This window comes from Equus przewalskii, chromosome 14 (assembly GCF_037783145.1).
Source record: "Equus przewalskii isolate Varuska chromosome 14, EquPr2, whole genome shotgun sequence".
In the NCBI taxonomy this organism is placed as follows: Eukaryota; Metazoa; Chordata; class Mammalia; order Perissodactyla; family Equidae; genus Equus; species Equus przewalskii.
Genome location: NC_091844.1, coordinates 67,049,525 through 67,062,748, shown reverse-complemented (window position 1 = coordinate 67,062,748; position 13,224 = coordinate 67,049,525). Strand labels below are relative to the sequence as shown.

Here is a 13,224-nt window from a genome sequence, read left to right as displayed (position 1 = left end):
TGAACACAAGCATGTTTCTGAAATATACAAATGTGGGACCAGCTTGAGGAAAGCAAGGAAGAGCCCCAAGGCAGCTGCCCCTAGTAGTGAAGGCTAGAACGTGCAGGTGGGTTTGGGGTGAGGGCTGAAGAAAGGATGAAAAACAAGAGAGAGGAGAAGGATGTGGGTGGGAAACTAGGGGAAGGGAAGAGTACAACAGGAGCTGAGGGGCAGGGATGAGGGAGGAAGGGAGGGCAGAAGGAGGTCACACGTGGCTCGGAAGGAAGCAGGATGTGGGGGAGAGCACAGAGGGGCTTAGGTGAACCAAGCTGAGTAATTTGAACCAACACCCAAGATAGCAACCGAGAGGCCGCTGACTCAGAGGCAGATCTGCCAAAGGCTGTGCTTGACAGGCTGACAAATACCTTGCACTTCTAAGGTGACCTTGGTCCAGATGATTCATCCAGATCCTAGGCTTGATGGATTTAGCAGAACTTGGAGAGTCGCTACTTTGGGGGACCGTGCTCATTCTTTTAAGCGGAGATGTAAAAGTGCAATAAACTTATCCTGAAGGCCTGCTATGTGCGTGTACTGCTATGTTAGGACTAGGGTCCAGCGATGATGGTGATAAGGTGCAGGCACCACAGTGCTCCCACTCCAATGAGGGCAACAGAACGTGAAACAAAGGAAGAATAATTCAGTGCCATGAAATGATCTCACCCCCCACCCCACCTGAGCCGCTGGCTCCCATGGTCGTACCGTAGACCGTGGCACTGACAGTCCCTTCACTCCCACTGTCATCTCAATTTCAAGCATCCCAGTCCCTTACCACCTTCTCCTGTTCTGATTCACTCCATCTAATACCCCAACTCCAGCATTTGTTCCTGCTCTTGGTCGACAATATTCTCCTTGACACTGGATCACGCCTGTCAGGATCTTAGCTTTCTGCTATTTCTTTCATTTTAAGAAAACAGAACTGCCTCATTCTCTCCTGACTCCACTCGGGTGGGCCTTAGTCCCCACCTCCCCCCTGAAACTGCCCGCCTTGAGGTCACCGATGGCTGTCACCTTCCCGTGTACAGCGCCTTTCAGTCCTCTTCTAACTTGCCCCGTCAGCAGCTTTTCTGGCTCATCCTTCTTGAAACCCCCTCCTAGGGATGGAGGTGAGGGGGTGGTTTTTTCTTGGTTCTCTGCCTACATCAAAGTGAGCTCCTTCCCAGGCCCTCTTTGCTGGCTCCTCCTCATCTTCCTGACCTCTCCATGCTGGAGGTACCCGAGCTCAGACCTCTGGCCTCTTGTCTATTTATACTGACCCCCTGTGAACTGATCCGGTCATGGCATTAAGCACCATCTACATGCTGAGGACTCCCAAATTTCCCTTTCCAGCCCAGACCTTCCCCGACTCCAGTAGCAGTTAAATTATATGATCTATATATATATATTAACTGATGCTCAACATCTTCATTCAGATATTTACAGTTCAAACTTACCTTGTGCAAAACTCAACTATTGAATGCTCACCTCCAAAACCTCCTCTTTTCCCAGCATCCCCGCTCAGTGAACGGCGGTAAAAAGCAACTCCAGCCTTCAGCTGCTCCAGCCCAAAATCTTAGACCCCTCCTTGCCTCTTCTTTCTCTCTCATCCCACATCTCATATTATCAGCAAAAGCGGTGGGCTCTGCTTTTGAAATGTGTTCAGAATCTGGCCATTCTACCATCCCCATTCCTGTTATTCTAGTCCAAGCCCCACCACATGGGAACTCTTGGTTCTATTTTTGCAACTTCTTGTCAGTCTTAAGTTATTTCAAAATAAAAAGCTATAAAAAACAACACAGAGAATCCCCCCACCAAAAAAAAAGAAAAAAAAGAAGAAAGTCAGATCATGTCATTCTTCTGCTCAAAACCTCCAGTGGCTTGCTGTGTCCTTCAGAGGAAAAGCCCAAATCCTCACCATGGACCACAGGGCCCAGCGTGCTATGGCTCTACTTCGTGCACCCCCCTCCATGTTCTACCATCCTCTGACTCAGGGTGCTCCAGCCAGGGTTCTCCTCCCTGCTCCCAACCACGCCCAGCACACTCCAGCCTCAGGGCCTTTGCATTGCCCGCTCTCTCGCTTAGAACACTTCTCTCCTAGAAATCTGCACAGCCTGCTCCCTCACTTCATTTATGCTTCTGCTTAAATTTCGTCTCCTCAGAGAGTCCCCCTGGGCCTTCCTACCTAAAACAGAAGCCCTGTCCCCATCTGTCCATTACTTTCCTTAGGCTCTTATTGCCTGACATTAGAGACTGGTCTGTTTGCTGTCTCCCCCTCCAGGAAAGCTCTTTGGGAGCAAGGCCGTTGTCATTTTGTTCACTCACGGAACAGCGATTGGCACAAAGGAGCCACTCATACTTGTGATGATTGAATGAATGAAGGTATAGAAAGCACAGTTGGGTCCCCAAGGGTAATGGAGTTTGACTTGACCTTGCACCAGATCCAGGTCACCATCTCTAAGTCTGCCCAGGAGAAGATGCGGCTGAAGCAGATGAAGGAGATGGAGTTGTTCCGGAGGGTGAAGGACCCGGAGAGGGAGAGGGAGCTTGCTTCCCAGAGCCTGGGCCCCCGGAGGACCTTGATGAAGGAAGGTACTGGGGGCTGAGGCGGGATTCCCTCAGGCCAGGGAATTTCTTGGCAAACACTTTTGTGAAGAGAGAAAATATCCACAACTCCCCACCCTCCCCACCCTGGGGCTGGACCGTGAGCTGTCTACCTCTCATAGTCTGCTCATGAGCCCATTTCCAGAGGAGGACACTGGGTTTGGGGGACAGGCAGGGTTAGCTCCGTCTAGAACTTTCTCTGCCTCCACAGGCCTCCTTCCCCTCCGGGGCAGCGGGACCCTGTCTGTGCCCACTGGGCTGAGCAGCCCACGCAGAAACAACATCGGCGTCATCCTGAGGAAGAGGGCCAACCGGGCCTCACTGCCCAGCATCCCTGTCAGCAAGCAGGAGCCCAGCTTCGCCCGGCATGCTTCAGGTGGGGCCCAGATCCCATGGACAGGGAGCACGTGTCCCTCTGGTTGTGCTGCCTTGGGATTCTTTGGGGTGTGGCAAAGGTGACCTCAGCTGTTCTGCTTCTTCCCATTGCCCATGTTAGAGTAAGGGGCACCCTAGGGTGTTGTCACCTTGCCAGAGAAAGAGGAACAGTGTCTGGGAGTCAAAAGCATCTATGAGCCTGGTTGGGGACCCAGGGAATTGCAGCTGGAATTGTGGATGGCTGGGCGAGTGTGCCCAGCCTGCGTGAGATGTCCTAGAGGGCACGCCTGTGCACCAGGACCACAGATGCTGGGAAACAGCATCCATGGAAGTAGGTAGAAACACCAGGAAGGGCAAGAGAGGGTTCTGGGAAGACCTTGGTTTCCTGCATCTTGTCTCATAAAATGTCAGGGCTGGTTTCAGCCCGGGATCCCAGGATCCAAACATTCTACAGGACACTCAGGAAGGTGCTAAGGGACAAGGGGGTGCTCTGTCCCCATTCTACCAGAGGAGCGCCTATTTCGCCTCACCTTTTTTATACTAGGCGTCCACATGAGATTTCCTTTGAAAACAATTTGCTGCTAAAGAACATTTGAAAACAACCAGCCAGGTTCAGAGTTTCTTTAAGCGGGACCATGATGGTAGAATAGAGCATCATTTTGGTGCCAGAAATAATATTGATTCACCACCCTTTTCAATTGTCTGTCTGTCCTTTTGCTTCCATCAAGCAGAAAGTCTTAATTTGGTGCTGGTCTTTAGTACCTCTCTAAGACTTGCAAATTTCCTTTTCAAAGAAAGAGACCTTTCTGGCTCAAAGACATCAGAAGTTGGCTGTAATTTTTATAGCTAGAGTTTACAACATTTTATTTTTACTGTCAATATTTATCATGTTCTGTGACAAGTAGTATTAGTTTACCAATTATGGTAGTGACACAAATTTCCCTTTAAAATAAACTTATTTAGGATTTGATATATGATTGATTTGAAGAAAAATACTATATAAATAAAAGTATGGAGGCCGGCCCCATGGTGAGTAGTTAAGTTTGTGCGCTCCTCGGTGGCCCAGGGTTTTGCCACTTAGGATCCTGGGCATGGACCTAGCACAGCTCATCAAGCCAGGCTGAGGCAGCGTCCCACACAGCACAACCAGAAGGACCTACAACTAGAATATACAACTATGTACTGGGGGGCTTTGGGGAGAAGAAGAAGAAGAAAAAAAATATTGGCAACAGATGTTAGCTCAGGGCCAGTCTTTTTTTTTTTTTTTTTAGGAAGATTAGCCCTGAGCTAACTACTGCCAGTCCTCCTCTTTTTTGCTGAGGAAGCCAGGCCCTGAGCTAACATCTGTGCCCATCTTCCTCTACTTTATACGTGGGACGCCTACCACATCATAGTGTGCCAAGCGGTGCCATGTCCACACCTGGGATCCGAACTGGTGAACCCTGGGCTGCTGAGAAGCGGAACGTGTGAACTTAACCACTGCACCACTGGGCCGGCCCCTCAGGGCCAGTCTTAAAAAAAAAACCAACCCCAAAACCTATTAAGGATAAAAGTATAGGTAATTAAAAGATATGATAAAAATCATGAAAGTATTAATCGAATGGTTGATACTTGGGAAATATTGATCTGTCTAACCCACCCCACTTATTTTATAGACAGCAGAATTGAGACCCAGAGACCCAAGGTCACCCAAGGTCACTCAAGGTGATGGTGCCCCATAGGGACTAAGACTTTAGCTAATGACTCATGATCCACTGGCAGAGCTGAGAAGAGGGTCCAGGAATGAGGTCTTTGTGTCTTGGCCTTAAGTGAAGTATAGCCCCTCTACTCCGATTGGAACTCCTGGATATGCCACAGTGAAAATCATGCCAGTGGAGATGAACCTCTGAAGAACACTAGCCAGGAGGTGAGAGGTGGCAGAGAGAATGCTGGTGACCTCCTTTGTCCTGGCTCTGCTGATAGAGGAGCTGGGGGACTGCAGCTGGGGACCCCAGCCTTTCTGGGCCTCTGATGCCTCAACTCTGTGACTCAGGCATGGGACCTAATAGATGGCTCTAAACTTCCTTCCTGTTCTTCTGGGATTTTATGATTCTAGTATCTGTCCCCAACGAAGGAGAGCATAGAAAACGTGATCTGATTTTTAAACAACATTCCTGCTTATTGTCAGTCCCTGCAATGGTGGCCACATCTTGACCACGTGGGTGCTGGTTAGCTACATTGCCTTTGGGGTGCTTTCACTGTCCTCTGCTTCCTCCGGCCAGCTGCCTTTGGACCACTTCCCTGCCCACGAGCAACTTCACAAAAGGATGGAGAGTGGGGGGAAGGAGGAGAAGCTGATAACACGGGCTCCTGGCGGGGAACGAGGTTAGAACACCACCAAAGAGAGTAGGGAGTCATCCTTGACAAACCTGTGGGTCTCACCCCAACCACAGATAGGGCAGGATTGGGGGTGAATCACTGGTTTCATGGGCTTGGCCACATGACATTAAGCTGTATATCACAGGCCAGTTTGTTTCTAATAATCAGGTTGGCAATGGCAGGAATGGAGAAAGTCAACAGGAGGTAAAGAGGCTCCCTGGTGAATGAAGGCCAGGCACTGGCTTCTCAGCACCCCCAGCCCCTTGTCCCTGCGTGCCCCTCCCCTCCTGTCCTCCTGGTGAAACTGTCCTCTTCCTTTCCTCTTTCTGTGAGTACAGCTAACTCGTTACCTGCGGTGCTGACGCTGGGGTCTCCTGAATGGGAAGAGGAGGAGGAGGAGGCGCATCTTCGAGCCTTTAAGGAGTTGAGGCCCTTCTCGAACCCAGAGGTGGGGTTGATGGATGCCCTCCAGTGCCTCGACAGCAGTGACTGGTGAGGAGACACCGTCCCATTTGTGTGCTGTCGCTGGGGGAGAGCGGCAGAATAGCTCCTGCCCCCAGCTGCCCTCCTCCCCTGCTGCCAGGTCCTGGTCCCATGGAAGAGGGAGTGCATGTGTGCGTGTGTGTGCATGTGAGTCTCGCCTCCTGTGTCTGCCCTGGGACTTCCAAGCAGCCCTGTGCTCTGCTCTATGGCACACCAGAGCCAGGTGTGGCAAGTATTAAATTTGACTCCACAACACTTCCTTAAGGTCACAGGCTTTTATTTCTCTAAATCAAGCTTAATCTGCTCCCAGTGTTCCTCCCACTGCCCTGGCAGGACACACAATCTTAGTCATGAGCTGAGTGATGAGCGACTTGTGGTCCAGAACACTTTCCGGAAGCCCTCTCTCTCTTCAGTCCTCATGTTCAAGCACCTTCTCTTGAAGGTGCTGGTTTTGTGTCAGGCGTGGGTTGGAGTTCTGGGGGTGGGTTTCCATCCTGGTCTGGGTGAGCCAGAGGTCCCTTAAAATGGCTTTTTCGGGACTTTAGGATTTCAGCCTGGGTGTTCCATCAGGAAACCCTACCTTCGAGGCCATCAAATCCCAACCTGCAGTGGTGCTGGGAGGGGTGGTGACATGGGTGCCCGTGGTCTGCAGAGGGAGGGGGCTCCTCCCTCCCACCTGCTTGTGACAGAGTCTGGACTTGCTTCTCAGGAAGATGAAGGAGAAGGGCCTGGTGAGCATCCAGCGCCTGGCCGCCTGTCACTCAGAGGTCCTCGCCGGGAGGTTGCATGACGTGTCCTTGGCCGTGAGTGGGGAGGTGAGGCCTCCCAGACAGTCTGCGTACTGTGCACTTGCACGCACTCCCCCACCCCCCAAACCCCTCTGCCCAAGCCAGTCCCTCTTCACCGGTGCTGCTGCTCAGTGCTGGTCACACAGCAGCCACGGAGGGACTCCCGGAACATGGGCATCCCCTGCTTACTTCTCAGCCCTCAGCCGCTGAGATGGGAGGTAGCCATCCATTTCTGATCGAGGAACTGACACCTGGGTTTCCTGACGTCTAATCTCTGGGTATTGAAACAATCAGTCTTGTATGCCCATTTGTCACAGCCCTGCGTTGTCCTCTGTACTCAAAATGTCAGAGGAGGGATGGAGTGTTCTGGGCCCGATCTCCAACTTCAAGGCAGTTGTAGCATTTCCCAAGGCCTTTCTCCCATGGGGCTGGGGCTTGGCCAAGGCTGGACCCAAAGGGGCAGTAAGATGCATCTTATCACGTGTGGAGGCCATGTCCCTCCCTTGGGGATGGACTGTCTCAGCTGGGGGACCTTGTGAAGATCAAATTGGACATTATTTGCAAAAGTGTTTTGAAGACTAAGTGTTGTACGAATTTCAGATGATAGTGATAATAGTGGAATTAGCAATTATGATGGTAACAACAATAATAGTATTTTTAAAATATGGGACTATTTTGCTCAGAGCTGCTGTAGGATTTCCCTTTCCAGCCTGGTGAGGCCTAGGCCTTGGGTGAGGGTGGAGGCGGCGGGAGGGGTGGTGCAGTGCCCCATTCTTGGTATGTTCTGGAACCGTTGTCAGGGTCCAGCAGCCCAGGAGGCTCCCTCTCCTGTCTCTCTCCAAGGTCACCAACCTCCGCTCCAAGGTGTCTCGCCTGGCCATCAGCACCCTGGGAGACCTCTTCCGGGCCTTGAAGAAAAGTATGGACCAGGAGGCTGAGGAGATCGCCCGCTGCCTGCTCCAGAAGATGGGGAACACCAGCGAGTTCATCCAGAGAGCAGCCAACCGGTCCCTGGGGGCCATGGTGGAGAACGTGACCCCTGCCCGATCCCTGGTGGCCCTCACCTCGGCGGGCGTCTAGTACGTGGAGGCCCGTTGTCTGAGGGGTGAGGGTGGTCTGGGAAGATGAGGCAAGAGGAGAGGCCCAGGGAGAGGGGGAGGGAGATGGGGGCGCGGGAAGGAAGGATGGAAAGACACAGGGAGGGAGGGAGGCAGAAATTGAGGCTGTAGCAGGGTCCTTCAGGATGTCAGAGGATCAGGTGAAGGGTCAGAGAGTCAGGGTGAAGGATGGGCCCACCTCAGGCTTCAAGTGAATGCCTCATGCATTTAGCTGGGGAAAGAAGACCCCTGCTTCCTGGTGGGCTTCCTCCCACCTCTCATGGGCCAGGCTGGGGATAATGAAGTGAGCTCAGGGCAGCCCTGAGCCCCAGCTGGAAGGGGAGAGGTGCTGTTCTGCTCAAGACTGGGGAGCTCATACTGGCTGTGGTAATGTCCTGGGGAGACTGGGCTGCCTCTGCAGCCTGAGCCCTGTGCCTAAGGAGCTCCAGCCCCCTCCCAGGGGAGGATGTTTCATTCTGATGAAATCTGGGCGGTGAGGAGAGCAAGGCACAGCATCTCATACTTTACTTGGCATCACTGGACCTTCTCCTGGGGAGGGGGAGGGGCTGGCTGCTCTTGGAGCCTTTCTGCCCCAGATTTGCTTTTCCCTTAAGTACAAACCCAAACCAAAAGCAAAACCAAAAGCGTTTTCCAAGCCCTTTCTCCCACAAGGTAGACAACTCTCAACTCCAAAAAGCCAGTCATGACACTTGGGCTAGGAGCCTTCTCAGACGGAACCCAGGGCGTTGTAGAAGTCAGCAGGCCTTTGCTGATGGCACCACAGCCCAGTGTAAAGGGTGAGGGGCTCTGGAGCCACATTGCCTGGGTTCATATCCTAGACTGTGACTTAACTTCTCTTTGCCTCAGTTTCCCTATCTGTAAAATGGGGATGATAAAATTGTTGTGAGGAGTAAATGAATTGATTCATGAAAGAGTACTTAGGACAGTGCCTGCCTCTACTAACATGTATTCAGTGCTTACTGTCGCTGACATTAACATGGGGGAAATTAATTGTACTTTTTCCTGGATTCCTTCCTTTGCCTCAGCCTCTTCACCTGCAAAATGACAGTCATAGTAGCTTATGGAGTTGATGGGAGATAAGGGATGGAAGGTGCTGGCCACAGTGCCTGGCGCAGAGGGTACACTCACTACAAACTGGGGCAATTGAGCATCGTCAGCACGAACCAGGGGCAGGTGCTCAGGGGAGCCTGGAACAGAGCTGTGCATTTGAATTCCTGGGGATCTTGCTAAAATGCAGATTCTGATTCAGATACTAACAGTGCTGGCCTATGGACCACACTGAGTAGGGAAAGCCCAGAAGTCTCTCTTTGTGTTCCACTGCGATGGGACCTTGGGGGAAAAAGGCATTAGTGTCACCTAGTGGACTGAGGACATCTAGAGTCTGCTTGAAAAGGGTGAAAAAAAAAGAGGTCACATCCCGATGGGTTTCTTTTATAAGAATTCAGGTTCCCCTTGTTACGGTTACCAAATTCCCCATCCCCCCATCTCAATTCAGCTCAACGACTGTGCAGTGTGCAGTAAGCTCCCACTAAGTGTCAGCTGGGCACTGGGGATGTGACTGAGAGGGCGCTGGGTGTCCACTCCCAGGAGCTCCCAGCCTGGCTGGGGAGTCACGGGGATGCAACTGTACCGCCCAGTGGAGCAGGACAGTGCTACCCCCAGGGAGCATCCAGTTCTGCCTGGGAGGCTGGGGAAGGCAGAGGTAGGATCTTTGTAGGTGGGGAAAGGATGGGCAAGAGCATTTAGACAAAGGCAGGTTAAGAACTCAGGAGGGCACAGAGAACCGTAGGCACATGGTGTGGAAGGGAACATCACGTGGCTTCACAGCACCATTATTCCCTCCCCCTTGTTGCTGTCCTCGTCCTTGTTTCTCTCGTCAGGAAATGATTGCACTTTCCTTGAAGAGTCCCTTTAGCCCACATGGACAGAATTTGGAGCCCACTGCGGCGTGAATCATGGATGCGCAGTTGTAGGTCCATGTGTGCTAGTGTGAGGACCCCCACACCTCATTCCTTGACTGAGCCCTTAACGGTGATTGTGTTTCCTTTCAGCCACCGAAACCCCTTAGTCCGGAAATGCACTGCCGAGCACCTCTCGACTGTCCTGGAGCAGATAGGCGCCGAGAAGCTTCTCTCAGGCACCAGGGACAGCACAGACATACTGGTGCACAACCTGGTGAGGCTGGCCCAGGACTCCAACCAGGACACCAGGTAAGGCAGGGCCAGGGGCCTGAGGCTGCTGACCCAGCCAGCCCAGAGCAGATAAGGCAAACAGCCAGCCCTGAGGGCCCTGGCCTGTGCAGCTCAGCTTCCCTGGGATCATGTGGAGGCACAGTCGAAAGGACAGATGGAGGGACTGTGTCCTTTCCTCACAGCTGCCATGCCCTCTCTCTCCACCGGCTTAGCCAGGCCTGGTCAGGGAATGGTCAGACTCCCCGCCTCCACTTCCTCACATTCCATTCCCTCGCTAGCCTTGCAGTCTTGCTCTTGTTCCTGTCCCACCCCAGCTCCATTCTCTGCAAGACCATTCATTCATTTTTTTCAAGAGATATTCAATAAGCATTCTTGTCATTATTATGGGTACAGAAGTGAATAAGAAAAATTAGGTCCCCTGCTGTCTTGGAGTTTACCTGGTGGTCAGGGTTAATGGATAATAAACAAATAATGATAATTTTAGATATAGATTATGGATATAGAAGAAAACCCAAAATGTGATGGAGAATGGGATGGGGGCTCCTGTACACCGAGAGTCGGGAGAGATTTTTCTAAAGAGTGACATTTGAGTTGACAACTGATTGGCTAGTAGGAGCCAGCTCTTTGAGGGTCTGGGGTGTGAGCGTCCCAGGCAAAGAAAATGGTGCCAAGGCACCCAGGATGGGAATAAGCTTGTGTTCAAGGAAGAGAAAGGCTGGGCTTGTGGAGCATCGTGAGTGAGGGGGAGTGGCAGGCAGTGAGGCAGAGAGTGGGCAGGGCTAGGCTGGGGAGGACCTCCCAGGCCATGGTTGGGAGTTGGGATTTTGGTTTGCATGTGATTAGAAGACATCGGAAGATTGTTTAGTAGGAGCATGAGGAAGTATTAGATGGTTTAAGCAGGACAGTGATAACATTTGATGGATTATCTTCAAAGGGTTGGGGTTCAGTTAATCACAGTGCTCAGTTCACTGCATATCATCACCATAGCAGTACAGCATCCCAAGCGATGCCTTCACATGGATGGTCTGAGGGTGCAGCCTGGAGTGATGCAAGGCATGCTTTTCTTCCCAGCCTCCTCACTGCAACAGTGTGCATGTAACATCTTCCTATGTGCCCTGGTGGAGCCCAGGGAGAATGTCTTTGGGAGTATGCCCAGGAGCAGGGCTGTGGTCAGGGGCACATGTCCACTTAAGCAGCCCAGGCATTGCCGGGAGCTCTCCTGCATGCCGCCCTCCTGCATGCCATGTCTCTCTGTCCCCCTCCTGCATGCTTTTCCCCTCTGCCCCCTCCTGCATGCCATGCCACTCTGTCCCCCTCCTGTGTGCTGTTCCTCTCTGCCCCCTCCTGCATGCTGTTCCCCTCTGTCCCCTCCTGCCTGCTGCCCCCCTCCTGCAGTGCCCGAAGTGCCTACATCCTCACCACCTTGCAGTCTCTGGATTTCTAATTTTTATTGATATAATGGGTAAAGTGCCAGCTCATTGTTGTCTCAGAGTGCATTTTTTCCTGATTACTAATGAGTTTGAATGTTTCTTTATATGCTTGCTAGCCTTTTTTTTAATTCTTTTGATTTAAAAAATAAAATCCCTCTGGCCACTCATTGGAGGATTGCTAGTGGGGAGAGGGGCCAGGATGGAGGAGGGACACCAGGTAGATGGCTGCCCCACAGTCCAGGCGAGAGGTGCTGGAGGCTAGCAGCAGGGAGAGAAGGGGGCGGATTGGGGTATATCTGAAGGCACAGCCAACAGGGTGTGGGTGGTGAGGCTTTCAAAGAGGAATCAAAGATGACTCAACTTTTAAACTGAACAACTGGATGAATGATAGTGCCATTTACCAAGATGAGGAATATTGGGGGAGGAAGCAGAGGGTTTGCTTTGTTGGTTTTGAATTGTTGGTGGGGGATGGAAATCGAGATCGAACCTCTCTCCACATCTAATATTCCTCTCCATTCTGACCCCTCTCTCACACTGGATGGCGTTGGCTACGCTTCATTTTCTTTCTGGGAACCCTCTGCTTCCCGGTTTCCATGGCACTGCACTCCCTGGTTCTCCCCATCCCTCTGTGGCCATTTGTCCACCCTGCCTGCCCTCGGAGAGTCATGAGACTTTCCCTAAGGGGTCTCATCACTTCCCATGGTTCCAGTCACAGCAGACTCTGGTGCTTCCCAGTGTCTCCCTCCAGACCAACCCTTCTCTGAGCATCAGTCCCCTATCTCTTTCTACAGGACCATCACCGGGATGTTCCACTGTCATCTTCTGTGCAGTGTCCCTAAATGAACTCATTACCTTCTCCCAAGCCTGCTTCTCTGGCTGTGTTCCTTCTATTGTTAACAGTAGCTATTATTTACTGAGTTGTCTAAGATACATATGGGGAATTTCATACTTCATCCATTCTAAGACACATATTTCCCCCCAGCTTTTACTATCTTACAGTCAGAGGCATCTCACAGTTGCTGTTGGCCAGGCAGCAGTTATGATGAGGATTTTACTATCTGCATGTTTGCAAACTTGGTCATGGTTGCTCAGAGTATAAACCTTTGAATTAAAGTTTGCATTGTAGGAACTACACCATGAGCTTCTCTTTGCTTGTTAGCCTTTTATGTTTATTTTAAGAAGTCACTGTGGATGCTCTGTGGAGAATTGTTGAGTTTAATTGCTGCTTAAAATGTCTTAGAAATATTACACTATTATTTGGCATTGAAATGAAAAGTTATTGTGTATGAGAAAAGGCATGGAAATAGAGTGATGGGGCATAAATTAGATAATAATGCAAATATTCATCATTGAAGGAATGACTGAAATTCCACATTTTGTTGCAAAGCAACCACCAAGTGCTTTCCCAACCTAAGGAAGGACAATACCCACAAGTAACATTACCTCTGTTTCTTTTTTTTCTTTAAAGTAAGATTTGTACTTTTTTCTCTTTTTTGAATTTCTTTTTTCTTTTTTTATTACAGTAACATTGGTTTATAACATTATATAAATTTCAGGTGTACATCATTATATTTTGTTTTCTGTGTAGATTACGTCATGTTGACCACTCAAAGACCAATTACAATCCATCACCACACACATGTGTCTAATCACCCCTGTCGCCCTCCTCCCTCCCCACTTCCCCTCTGGTAAGCACGGATCCAATCTCTGTCTCTATGTGATTGTTGTTGTTTTTGTCTTTTACTTATGAGTGAGATCATACGGTATTTGACTTTTGCCTTCTGACTTATTTCACTTAGTAAAGTACCCTCAATGTCCATCCATGTTGTTACAAATGGCCTATTTCATCATTTCTTATGGCTGA

At 50.7% G+C, this 13,224-nt stretch overlaps 1 protein-coding gene across 7 annotated transcripts in view; it reads left to right on the top strand.

The window, feature by feature from the left end:
- Positions 1–13,224, top strand: part of TOGARAM2 (TOG array regulator of axonemal microtubules 2) — a 63,703-nt gene that overhangs the window by 32,051 nt on the left and 18,428 nt on the right. For all 7 annotated transcript variants that reach the window (XR_011526147.1, XR_011526146.1, XM_070572954.1 and 4 more), the window contains 6 exons: positions 2,454–2,604; positions 2,828–2,992; positions 5,688–5,841; positions 6,542–6,647; positions 7,464–7,699; positions 9,790–9,948. Coding sequence is in view for 5 of the 7 variants with exons in the window: in XM_070572954.1 (XP_070429055.1) it covers positions 2,454–2,604; positions 2,828–2,992; positions 5,688–5,841; positions 6,542–6,647; positions 7,464–7,699; positions 9,790–9,948 (971 nt within the window). In the remaining 2 variants the exon portion in view is untranslated. The remainder of the gene's footprint in view (positions 1–2,453; positions 2,605–2,827; positions 2,993–5,687; positions 5,842–6,541; positions 6,648–7,463; positions 7,700–9,789; positions 9,949–13,224) is intronic.